At 33.8% G+C, this 12,454-nt stretch overlaps 1 protein-coding gene across 8 annotated transcripts in view; it reads left to right on the forward strand.

Moving 5' to 3' along the window:
- The window catches only part of RARS2 (arginyl-tRNA synthetase 2, mitochondrial), a gene marked incomplete at its 3' end in the record, with an annotated part of 92,533 nt that overhangs the window by 14,059 nt on the left and 66,020 nt on the right, over nucleotides 1–12,454 (forward strand). For 5 of the 8 annotated variants that reach the window (XR_013765017.1, XR_013765018.1, XM_079146975.1 and 2 more), the window contains exons 2-4: nucleotides 3,388–3,461; nucleotides 8,397–8,499; nucleotides 10,342–10,425. Coding sequence is in view for 5 of the 8 variants with exons in the window: in XM_079146975.1 (XP_079003101.1) it covers nucleotides 3,388–3,461; nucleotides 8,397–8,499; nucleotides 10,342–10,425 (261 nt within the window). Of the gene's footprint in view, nucleotides 1–3,387; nucleotides 3,462–8,396; nucleotides 8,500–9,083; nucleotides 9,193–10,341; nucleotides 10,426–12,454 lie in introns of all 8 variants that reach the window. The other 3 variants (XM_079146972.1, XM_079146974.1, XM_079146973.1) reach the window with 3 other exon arrangements.

Below are 12,454 nucleotides of genomic sequence, written 5' to 3' on the forward strand. Positions count from 1 at the left end.
TCCAGTTAATTGGCAACATATATCAAATTATATAGAATTCTGCCCAAACCCAAAATATGGAGAGAAACTAAGAATAACTATTATTCAGAGAGATTTAGTTTTCTTCTTGTTGAGGTTTCTTTTTAAATAGAGACTTTTCATTTTTGTGATTTTGATTCCCTATCTGAGATTCACCCTTCATTCTTACCTGCTCTGCTGACTAAATAACCACCCTGAATTTCTCCCCAGTATGCAGTATAGTCTAACTTACATGCCCGTACTGAATCATGGCCTGGGCACCCACTGAGCCACTGAAAAGTGGAGTTTATATGACTGTTTGGTGTTGGGTATTCAAAAAACAATTATACCAAGACCAAAACAAAATGAAAAGAAATAATGAAATATGAAAAAACAAAGGTAAACTGTAAAGATTCCTAGTCTGCCACTCAGGAAGTCCAGAATAGTCTTTTTTGTCACTGCTTCCCTACTTTAACACTTTTTTCTGGAGAGCTTAGCTTGCCATTTGTGACCTTGTTTTCTACTCATATTGCAAATTTGTTGGACAGCAGCATCGGTTTTTCTTAAACTCAGTGGAAGAATGTCTTTGGGCTCTGACAGGTGTTTCCCTTTCCCTACTGAACCACAGCACACCTGACACTGCCACCTCCTATTCCTTTTATTGTCTTTCTGTTCTAGAAGCTGATATTTTTTATTATAACCTAGTTGCTAGCTCACTGAGTTGTCCACCAGTGTTTTCCCACAGTCTTTCTGCCACAGTTTGTTACTGCAGAACTGCTGTTTTAATTCATTCTTGGGTTGCTGCTGTGATATTATGGGTTCCTCTGATTCACCATTTTTCCTCCAACTAACTAAACTAAAACCTTTTAAGAAGGAAGTAATATTTATTGTGTGCTTATTTCCTGAAGTATTTTTCTTAATCTTCATAACAGCCCTAGTTTATTATTTAATAAACTTATTTCCATATTTCAGTTATGAAAAGTAAAGCATATTTATATAAAATTACTATCCTATGACCTCATAGCTAATGAATGTGGAATTGGATTTGCACCTTTTTTTTTTTTTTTTCCTAAAAAATTCTATTAGAGCCTTTATTACTGACTTATCATTGGCAGGAAATTTTTGTAGTATCAACATGAGCTTATAACCTCTATTCTACAAATAAGAAATGTTGGCTTTAGAAATATTTATCCACTTTTGAGAATATATCCTAAGAAATTAACTCTTTATAGGATAAAGTAATTTCCAAAAGACTAGAAATTTAAAAATAAAAATTTCATCTAGAGATTTAAGTTTTAAAAATCAATACATAGTAAACCAAAGCAGAAATGTACAAATCATCTTAAAGATAAATGATAACTCCAGGAAAGAAGATTTTATCATTTTTAAAATATATTTGTGAAATTCAACAAATGCTTCCTGTTTTAAAGAACTCATCAGGAGACAATGGTTTAATTTTTTTCTGAATAGTTACAGGCACCTCTGAAGTTTTCTTTTTAAGCACTTCTTAACATCTTTTCCTCTTTTCTTCATCACTCCTTTCCTTCTCCCAACTCTGTAGCCATGGTTCATCTGAAGCGGCAGATGCTGCATCATCATCAAGGAGTTAGAGAAGAAAGACCATGGCAGTTATAAACTTGTTACAGCTGTGCTGCTATTTTACTATTTTATTTTTATGCATTTCTCACCCAAAGTGTATATATACTGCCAAGATCTGTGTAGGTGAACCAGAGAAACCAGCAAGGGATGATGGGAGATTAAGAAAAACACACACGTAGACATTAAGATAAATGGCTGGGATCAGGTGGAACATTGCTTGTGATGTAGAAACAGTGACTGAAAAGTTGGCCTAGCAAGTTTATTTCTATAGGATCTCATAATCAAGAAGTAAAGGACTATAGAGGCATTGTTCTTTGTGTACTGGAAAGTTAGAGGGCTAGAAATATTTTTGTAGCTATTTCTGTTACAGTGCCTGGTGGAGCTTCCTGCAGCATTCAGGAAACCCCTTGTCTAAGTTACCAATGAGGTGGCAGGCTCCGAAGTGGCAGCACTGGTGAAACATAGTAGTTGTCTTGTCATGCTCAGAATTCCTCTCTCCCTGGGAGCTAGGTGCCTGAGATCAAGGTCAAGACTGATAAGCTTCTTGCACAGAGCCTCTTCAGATAGAGTATCACCATAGCAACTGTGCATCCCATACCCTTGCACGGAGACATTCCCAGGCAGCAAGCATGCCACAGTCATGAAGCAATCAGGGACCCCTAACCTCAGTCACCGCACTCCATAATATACATATTGTGTATGTGTATGTGTGTGTGTGTGTGTGTGTGTGTGTGTGTGTGTGTGTGTGTATATAACATAGGGCATAGGGGTTGAGTTGGGGTTGAGTGTAGGTTCTGGTTTTAGATATCCTGTGTTAACTAACATCCCAGCTTTTCCGCTTAGGCAAGTTACATTAATGTTCTATACCTCAGCTTCATCATTCATGAAATGATGGCTATAATAGTATGAAAATCATGGGATTGTTGCAATGAAAAATTGGCTGGTAAGACCTGCCTATAACATCAGAATTATTCAACACATGGGAAAGTCTCTCCCACTGTACGTTAAGTAACCAATTAGTTTACTAGTTCACAACTTTGGCTATGTATTATAATCACAAAAACTTTTATAAATACAGAGGCACCTATCCTTTTTTCCCTTTCTTTTTCTTTTGGCACTCCTACTATTCTGATGAATAAACCTTTGATCCTGGGGATCAAATTTTTCCCTAGTGTTTACTTGTTGATTTGTAAGTGCCACAAGATCTTTGTTTTGTTCACTGCTGTATCCCCAACAGCTAGAACAGTGCCTGGCCTATAGTAGCCACTCAACAATTTTTTTTTTTGTTGTTGTTGTTGTGCTGGGGATTGAACCCAGGGCCTTGTGCTTGTGAGGCAAGCACTCTACCAACTGAGCTATATCCCCAGCCTCAAATAATATTTTGAATGAAAACAAAAAATACTCTGGATCCTCATTGGTTCATCTATACTTTTTCCTGAACTTTGTTTTAAATTTATTTTTAAGTTAAGACAAAGTTTATAAAGACAAAATTCATCCTAATAGGTAAGCAGTTTTGTTTGCTACTTTATGGTCAAACCCTCCCTTCACTGTCAATTCTTGGAGAAAACAAATCCATTCTACAACTTTATAGTTTTGAGTTTTCCAGAATGTCAAGTAAATGGAATTATAAACCATATAATCTTAAGTCTGGCTTCTTTTACTTAGCATAATGTCCATGTATGTTGGTAAGTGTGTCAGTTGTTTACTCTTTTTTTTTTTTTTAAGTAGCAGTATAATGAATATGGAACAACTATTCTATAGTCTTGCCTTATTTTGTTTTTTTTGACTTAGCTTTCCAGAGTGTTGGATCTTCCACCAGAAAACTTGATCAAATCAATATCTGCAGTTCCAATTTCCAGAAAAGAGTTAAGTATAATATGTTTATAGCAATCTATAATGTTCTCAAATTTGTTGAATGAAAAAAATTGTTACTCTTCAATTTATAGATTAGTCTTAAGTGAATTACAAGATGTGATTCATTATATTCAACTTATTGTAATCAACTTAATAAAATTAAAATCTGTATATTAGATACTCTGATGTGACAGGTAATATTTTGTGTTAATTATTTTTATGCTTGCTTATGCTTGTAGTGATAGTTAGGTCAGTCTTTGGGAATGAGGTTCAACTTTAATTATTTTAGAGTATATAAAAGAACTAAAAGTGTGGTTAAAATATCAGTGTTTTTGAACCCTTGATTTTTCAACCATCTGTTTGAATACTGTTGTACCATATTTAATCTACTAGGTTGGTTGTATTGCATTTGTTATTTGAGTTTCCTTTTGAAGATCCCTAATGATATAGAGAACTATTAATTATGACAGCATACAACCCACAGTAGCTTTCCTGGATGCAGGGAAATACCTATCTTCTGTGTTTTGTCATCCTGATACTTGTTTACCCTTTGGGTAGAAAAATGTAATACTTGGACGAAATAGAATCTTCCTGAGTTTCCTGTAATCCACAGGGTCCTCTTCAGGTCTCATAATCCATGAGACAAAAGTATTCAAAGAAAAGAAACTGCATTTGTAATTTTTTTTTTGGTCATTATGCCCTAAACCTTACAGTATAACAACTAGTTACATAAAACTTACATTGTATCAGGTATATGAGCAGTCTAGAGGTAATTTAAAGTATATAGAGGATGTGTGTAGGTTATATCCAAACATTGCACCATTTCATATAAGGGATTTGAATTGTTTTATATACAGGGTGTCTGGAACCACAGGTACCAAGGGACCACTCTATTGTCAGTTAATAAGGACATATATACCACATAGTAGGCATTGAGCCCCAAGGTTTGGAAAGATGTAACCATGTAATTACTGGTGGTAGCAATATGTCCTTGAATTTCATTTCCTTAATTTTGTCAGTACTTTTAGCATAAGATGAATATTCTTATTCTCAGGATAGGACAAAGAAATAAATGAAAAGGGAAGAGAGAGGCTACATATGACCTTGTAGTAAAAGAGAACATCTATAAAATGGCCAGCTGCAACTTCCTTTATGTTGAATTCCAAGAACAGAGGCAATCTGGGACCAAAGGGCTCTCATAATTACATGTAAATTTATGTAGCTTTTCAAATCAGTTACTTACAGATTTCATGAAATAAGTGACATTCTGCATAATAAGGAAAATGTCTCAATTTTAATGTTTTTTTTTTCTAAAGATCTGTAATAAACTGAACTGTTTGGCCCATCTTTTGAATAGGATTTCCCTTACTTGCCTCTGCTTTAACAATCCAAAGTACTAAGATTTTGATTTATAAAAAAGAAATATTGAAAACCACATCAAAAATTTTCTGCGCTACACGTCTAAAATTCTACATATTAAGTTAAAACAAAAGGATCCTTTACTTTTTGCTGTAATAAACCCAGTATCCCTTACAGTTAAAACCAAGCCTGTTAATTATTTCTGACTATATTAGAATGCTATTCAGTGCCAGCAGAATTAAGAAGTGTTAGTTTTGCTACTGTAGTTTGTATAATGTAAAATGAACCAATTTGCTCAGGTTTGCTACTTCATATATTTTCAGCTATGGTGAAATTCCTATATAACATTGATTTTATTACAATTAACAGCTTTGTTATAAGCTAGTAGCACTCAAAGCCTGTGGCTTTCACATTAACCAACACAACAACCCTCAGAATTAGTGGGCAAGTAGCTATTGCTTTTTAAACTTAACTGGTTTTAATTCTTAAAAAATGAAAGTAAGAACCAGGCGTGGTGGTGCCTGTAGTCCCAGCGGCTCGGAGAGGCTGAGACAAGAGATGAGAATCATGAGTTCAAAGCCAGCCTCAGTAACAGTGAGGTGCTAAGCAACTTAGTGAGACCCTGTCTCTAAATAAAATACAAAATATGGCTGGGGATGTGGCTCAGTGGTTGAGTACCCCTGAGTTCAATCCCCTGTACCCCACCCACCCAAAAGAAAGAAAAGAGGGATTAATTTCATGACATTTGTGTACCCATCACCTACTATCATCTGTATAGAATCAGTTTTGCTTCATCTATCACCTGCCCGTTCTTGCCTTGTTAATTTATTTTTAAATCTACTGATTTGGTGATCCTAGATGTCAAGTTTTTTTCAAGTTTTTTTTTTTTTTCTTTTTTCCAGCTTATTTTTCTCTCACATAAGCAAAACAATCTCTTTAAGGAAAATACAGAAGAATAAGAAAAAAAAAAGTCCCATAATCTTACTATAGTAGGTAACTGATTTTAGCAAGTTAGTGTATTTTTCATTTCTTTCTCTTTGAATGTTTTTCAACTTTAAAAACAAATAGCTACCAAAATATATAAGATTTTTAAACTCTTTTCCCTTGGCATCATTCTTTTTTTTTTTTTTTTTGTAATATTCTGCACTATTGATGGACATTTACATTTTTTCAGTTTTGAAATTTTTATACATTATTCATCTGCAAGAATTACCTCTTCAGATAGACAAAGCAAAAGTTGCTTTTGGGTATATGGTTAAAAGCTCTCAATAGGGGCAGCGGGGAAGTAAATGAAGACTGGTTGATCTCCCTCACCTCCCTGAAGAATTTCCTCCTCTTTTCTACCTTTGTACTAGCAGCTACCCCTTCACAAAATTTCAGAATTTATGTTTCAGATATTCTTAGTTTAATAAGTTGGTGTTAATCATTGTTAACAAACTAAAAAGATGATGTTTTTGTTCTTCTGCCACTGAACTAATTAGAAATATTTGTGATTCCATGGAGATTATACAGTTTTTTAAATTAAATTATTAGTGTGTTATACCTTTCTAGAATAAAATTACAGATGCCTGTTACTCTTCATAATTTTGAACTATCTTTAAAAAATCATGTGACTTGGTGTTTCCTGGATGTTTAAAAGTTTGCTGTAGGCTTGTGGTCATAGTAAATCTTCTCTAAAACATCCAAGGTATATGTCAACAAACAGTAATTTAATTTTTGATGTATTCAGATCAGTATTTCAATTAATATTGTTATCAGGGCTCTTATTACTTTTTATTTTACATTATTTTCTTTGATTTGTCGATATCTCTGCATTTGTTATTCTGCTTTTTATGTTATTCCCGTGATTGGCACAAGTACTCAACTGAACTATCAGTTCTTTGGTAAGAATAAATACATTCAAACCTTAAAAGAATTTCCACAATTAATTTTTAGAAAACTGAATTATCACATACTATAAAGTAGAAAAAGACTTTCCCAGAGGTCAGTGCTGATACTATTTAACATTTTTATTTAACGTAAGAACTAAGATTAATATAATTCATAACCAAGACTTGATTTTTCAGTTGCACTGTGAAGTGGGTTCCATTGTCATCACCATTTTACTGAGGTACAGAGAGATTAAGCAATTTATCCAATATCAAACAGACACTGGTAGATGAACTTGGGTCTGTGGTTACAGCTCAGATGTCAGTGGATGAATTGGGTTGGTAAGTGTGAGCCACACTAAATTGCTGGATAATGGATTAGGCCCCAGCAAAATTCTTTTTTTATTTTTTCTTGATATTGGGGTTTGAACCAGGGGTGCTTAACTTCTGAGCCACATCCCCAGCCTTTTTAATTTTTTAAAAAGGTCTTACTGAGTTGCTGAGGCTAGTCTTGAACATGGGACCCTTTTGCCTTAGTCTTCTGAGCCACTGGTGTTTCAGGTGTGTGCAACTATACCCAGCAAGGCGCAGGAAAATTCTTAATGGTTATTGCAGACTTTTAGAATCTGATGTTAACCAAAAGTTGCACAGGAATTTTTAGGTATTCCCCAGAAATCATGAGGGATAAGGAAGTTCCTTTTGCCCCTCCAAAATGTGCCCTTCTTAAGTGATTGACACCTGGGCTAGACACAGAATGGACAACCTACTTACTCCACCCATGAAGTCCTATTCTCTATTCTCTTATTAAACATCAGAAGATGTTAGTGTGAGTAATTACACAGATGTATGTTATCAAAAAACATTTGTAGACCTTAAGCTTTTGTACATTTCAAATCTACAGAAAAATTTGTAGAGAATAATGAACACTCATATGGTCACCTTCTGAATTGTTTTTTTCCATATTTATTTCATCTTTCTTTTTTATTTATTTATTTATTTTTTCAGGAAAGGAGAAGGATACCTCTTGATTTTTAGTAATAAAATATTGCAAATACTGTTCAAGTCACTGATATGTACTTCTTTGATTCCATTCCCTACTTTCTTTCCTTAGATAGAACTGTTCTCATCAAGCAAATGATGATTTTCACTAATTGGTGGTGTTGTTTGTTTTTGTATTGTTTCATCATCAACCCAATGAAAAGGACAAATGGCAATGTCTGTCTCTCTAATGAACTGCTGAATATGCGAAATAATTTTTGCTTCATGTTGAAACTCAAATTACAACATTTAAAAATATTTTTATTTTTGTCATTTGGAAGTCAGTGGAGGAGCTAGAATTAGAAGTAAGCATTTGGAGTAGTGTAGGAAGCATTGTAGGAAGAGGTCAGAAGACCTAAACTTTTGTCTGCATCTGCTTAGTTGCATTAGGATTTGATAGGAAACATTTAATTTGCCAGACACCTCCATGTATTTCACAGAGATATCATAAAGCTGTAATTAGGTAACAGAAGAGGAAGAATCTTATTACATGATAAACAAAAGAAGTTTTAAACAAATATAAGGTGATTTCTAATCTCCTTGCCTTTAATTTTGAAAACATAATGCCTTTTTCTGATAAAATCATGTTGATATGATGAATACACAGTGATTAACCTTTGTTAAACTTGTAATGCTTCTAAGGTAACAACAGCTTTTTCTCATTTCAATATCTGTCTTTAGAGAAGTAGCTGACTTTCAGCTATCTGTGGATTCTTTACTGGAAAATAGGAATGACCCTTTAAAACCAGATATTCAAGTTCAAGCCAAGAAACTGGCAGAGAAGGTATTTTACCACTATTATCTCTATTTAACATTATAATAAATTTAGCATTTTAAAGGAAAAAAGAGTGTTCTGCAGGCTATCTCATCTGTAATAATGAATGTTATAGCATTTCTTTGTTCAAAGCATCTTGAAAAATATAATTTAAATTCATCTTAACCATGTACTACTATAAAGTTACAATGATTTTTCAAGTTATTTGTAAAGCATTCCTCTTGAGCTGACATTTTGTTCAGTTTTTTGATTAAGTACTTTAGAGTAGGACTGAAGTGTTAATTAAATTTACAGATTGAAGCTAGGTGGACTTTTGAATTTTGGAAAACAAGCTTGATAAATTAGAGCCATGGATTGCAATTTTTAAAATGAGTTTCTGAGAACATTAAAATATGAGAAGAAATGATTAAATGGAAATGGAATCATGATTATAGGGAAGAAGTGGTTAGATAATTTAATAAAACTTCAGTATTTCTAAGTTTCCTGGTGGGTTTGGTTTTAAAAGATCATAAAGAATGACCGAATCTCAATTGTTAATGTAATACCCTCAGCAAAAGCAAATATGAGACAGTTTTTGTTGTTATTGTTAATAGGGTTATTGTTTGAGACAGGAGATGTATGGGATCTCTGAAGAATCAGAACAATGAAGGTCACTTTCAAGGAAAAAGATGTATAAGGAATGAGTATGATAAAGGAACTTTGGTAACTGAGTAGATATGTTTTTTTCTCTTTTTTTTATTGTAAACAAATGGGATACATGTTGTTTCTCTGTACATGGAGTAAAGGCATACCATTTGTGTAATCATAAATTTACATAGGGTAATGTTGTTTGATTCATTCTGTTATTTTTTCCCTTCCCCTCACCCCTCCCACCCCTCTTTTCCCTCTATACAGTCCTTCCTTCCTCCATTCTTGCCCCCCTCCCTAACTCTAACTCTAACCCTAACACTAACCCCTCCCACCCCCCATTATGCGTCATCATCCACTTATCAGCGAGATCATTCGTCCTTTGGTTTTTTGAGATTGGCTTATCTCATTTAGCATGATATTCTCCAATTTCATCCATTTGCCTGCAAATGCCATAATTTTATCATTCTTTATGGCTAAGTAATATTCCATTGTGTGTGTGTGTGTGTATATATATATATATATATATACACACACACACACATATATATATACATATATATATACCACAGTTTCTTTATCCATTCATCAATTGAAGAGCATCTAGGTTGGTTCCACAATCTGGCTATTGTGAATTGAGCAGCTATGAACATTGATGTGGCTTATCTCTGTAGTATGCTGATTTTAAGTCCTTTGGGTATAGGCCAAGGAGTGGGATAGCTAGGTCAAATGGTGGTTCCATTCCAAGTTTTCTAAGGAATCTCCACACTGCTTGATATGTTTTTGATAAGAAAAATCACCTAAGATTTTTACTAGGAAGTACACCAGAAATAAAATTAATCTAATTAGGATGTTTAATCCCTTTCTTCCCATTTCTTGTAAGACAAACTAACTTATTTACATGCTGTGTTGTTGCAAGAGCTTTAGTTAGGACCTGACCCAATGTCATGTTCTGTGGCTCTTGAATGAGGTTAAGTGTTTATTGCATGATAGATGGAGAATTTTAGGTGAAGGAAAGAGAAAGGTGAGAGAGGAGACTGTGGATACAAAATAACATTCTAATTAGGAAAAATTGAAAATGTATTTACTTAAATAAAATGATGGAACTGAAGATTGGCTAAGGCCTAGGTCCACCTGTAATGACTGTGAGAAGAAGTGACTTTGTAAGCTAGTTTGTAATATTAGAACTGTATGTCTATTTTACATGATTTATTATCTTTCCAGCTTAAATGTGATACAGTGGTGAGTGAAATCAGCACTGGTCCAAGAACTATAAATTTCAAAATAAACAGAGAACTACTAACAAAGGTAAGAATGAGTTGTTGTCCAGCCATTGTGCTTTTCATTCTCTTTAATTGCACTGATCTTCCTCCTGCTCTGAAACTCATTGTACCTCCTTTTGACACACAATCTTTGTACATACTTATCCCTTTGCATGGAGTGCACCCCAGTTTAACAGCTACTTACCTATCAAATCTTGAAATTTTGTTGGCAGTAGATTTTTGATCTTTTCATTTATGTTCTCATATAGCGCTATGTATCTCTCCTTTATAGAACCTACCATAATTGGTATTTTACATTCCTCTTATTTGGTTAATACCACTTGCCCTTTAAACTATATCCCCCTTAGGGTTAATAGCATCTATTTTTTTCACTATTTGATCTCCAGTTTTTTAGCACAGTGTCTGGCACGTAGTAGATGCTAGATAAATATTTGTTGAATTGAATGAATCAGTTTTGTATTGCATCTAAGTAATGGATGCTAGTTTCTGCTCTCTGGTAGTCTGTAGTCTGTTAGAAACATAAGATGGATACAGAAGAAGTCATGAGACAGCTTTTTCTTTTAATAAAGCAGTAAAAACCAACTCCCCCAAAAAGGCAGTTAATATAGTAACATAAGAAAATTCAGAAATGGAGGAATCAGGATGGCTTGGAGAAATCGCACAGAAGAACAGGTAAACCTACATAGGTAGTGGTTTGAGACCTTTAAGTAAATTTCATTTTGATTCAATTTTAAAATTTATCATAATTCAGACTTTGGCCTATTATTTTTGAAAAGAAATATAGCCCGGTATTAGATTGGACAGACTTAGTAAATGTTGAAGGCTTGAATTAAAAAGGACTGTGAAAAAACAAAATGTCTAGTAATTGAATTTATTATAGGTGTTCTAGTTTACCAGCATTTGCCCATCAGACCTAGAATTCTTCTAAAGGAGAGTTGGTGTTTTGTGCTTGTCTCTAGATCATTGAGAGTTTTAAACTCCTTTTTTCACTTTTTGAGGTAAATTAATTAGCCAGAATCAGACAAGGACATTTATTTTGAACTTGTTAAAAGGTGTCTATAACCTGCTGCACTCTGATATTTTATGTCTACTTGGCGAACCATGAAGTATGATTTACCATGTTTAAATGACTCTTGCATTTATTTTCTGTTTTTATGGAAATTGAAGTGCAGCTTGCCAAAATATGCCTTCATAATTTAGACCACTTGTTGGACAACAGTATTTTCTTCCTTTTCTCTAAGATAGGAAAAATGTGCTGTTGTATATGGAGTTTTGCCTTTAAAAATGGCTTAGGTAAAAGATATGCTTTTTGTATTTCAAGGTCAAGTATATATTTATATAATAATTTAACAATTCAACAACCATAATTTTTATGCTCTATTACAAATATATTACAGAATTTTCTCTGGTCTAAGGATATCTACTAGCTCTCTTATTGAGAATATTTCCAAGTCTTCCTCAGTTAATAATGACATTAACATTGAAGGACTAAGAATTAGGGCTTTGAAATCTAGCTACTAGTTCTCACGTGGAAATTTTCCTTTCTTTACAACTTGAGGATATGATAGTTTTATTGCTATTATTGTAATTTTAATGATACTTCTTGTTTGCCCAAAGCTTAATTTTCTGTACATTTGGTTCCGTTATTTTAAACAGAGGCAGTTGCTTGTCTAATGGTTTTTTCAGATCACATCAAGAAAGAACAAATTAAACTTCCTAGGACCAACAATGAATTAATACTTTTGGCTTACAGAGTAACATTGTGAAGAGCTATTTTTTCGTCATTGTTGTTTTGTTTTGTTTTGTTTTTGTTGGAACTGAGGATTGAACCCAAGGCCTTCTGCATGTGAGACAAGCACTTTACCAACTGAGCTATATCCCTAGCCCCAAGAGCTGTTATTTTGATACCAAGCTTCCACCTTCCAATTGTTGGAAGTTTAAGTTTATGGAAATGGAAAATGTAGAAGGAAGAGCAAGGACATTCCAAAGTACCTAAGAGACATGTCCAGTCCTGAGTTGGATACATATCAATCTGTAGCACAAGAGGGATTGTT

This window comes from Sciurus vulgaris, assembly GCF_902686455.1.
Source record: "Sciurus vulgaris genome assembly, chromosome: 7".
Classification (NCBI taxonomy): Eukaryota; Metazoa; Chordata; class Mammalia; order Rodentia; family Sciuridae; genus Sciurus; species Sciurus vulgaris.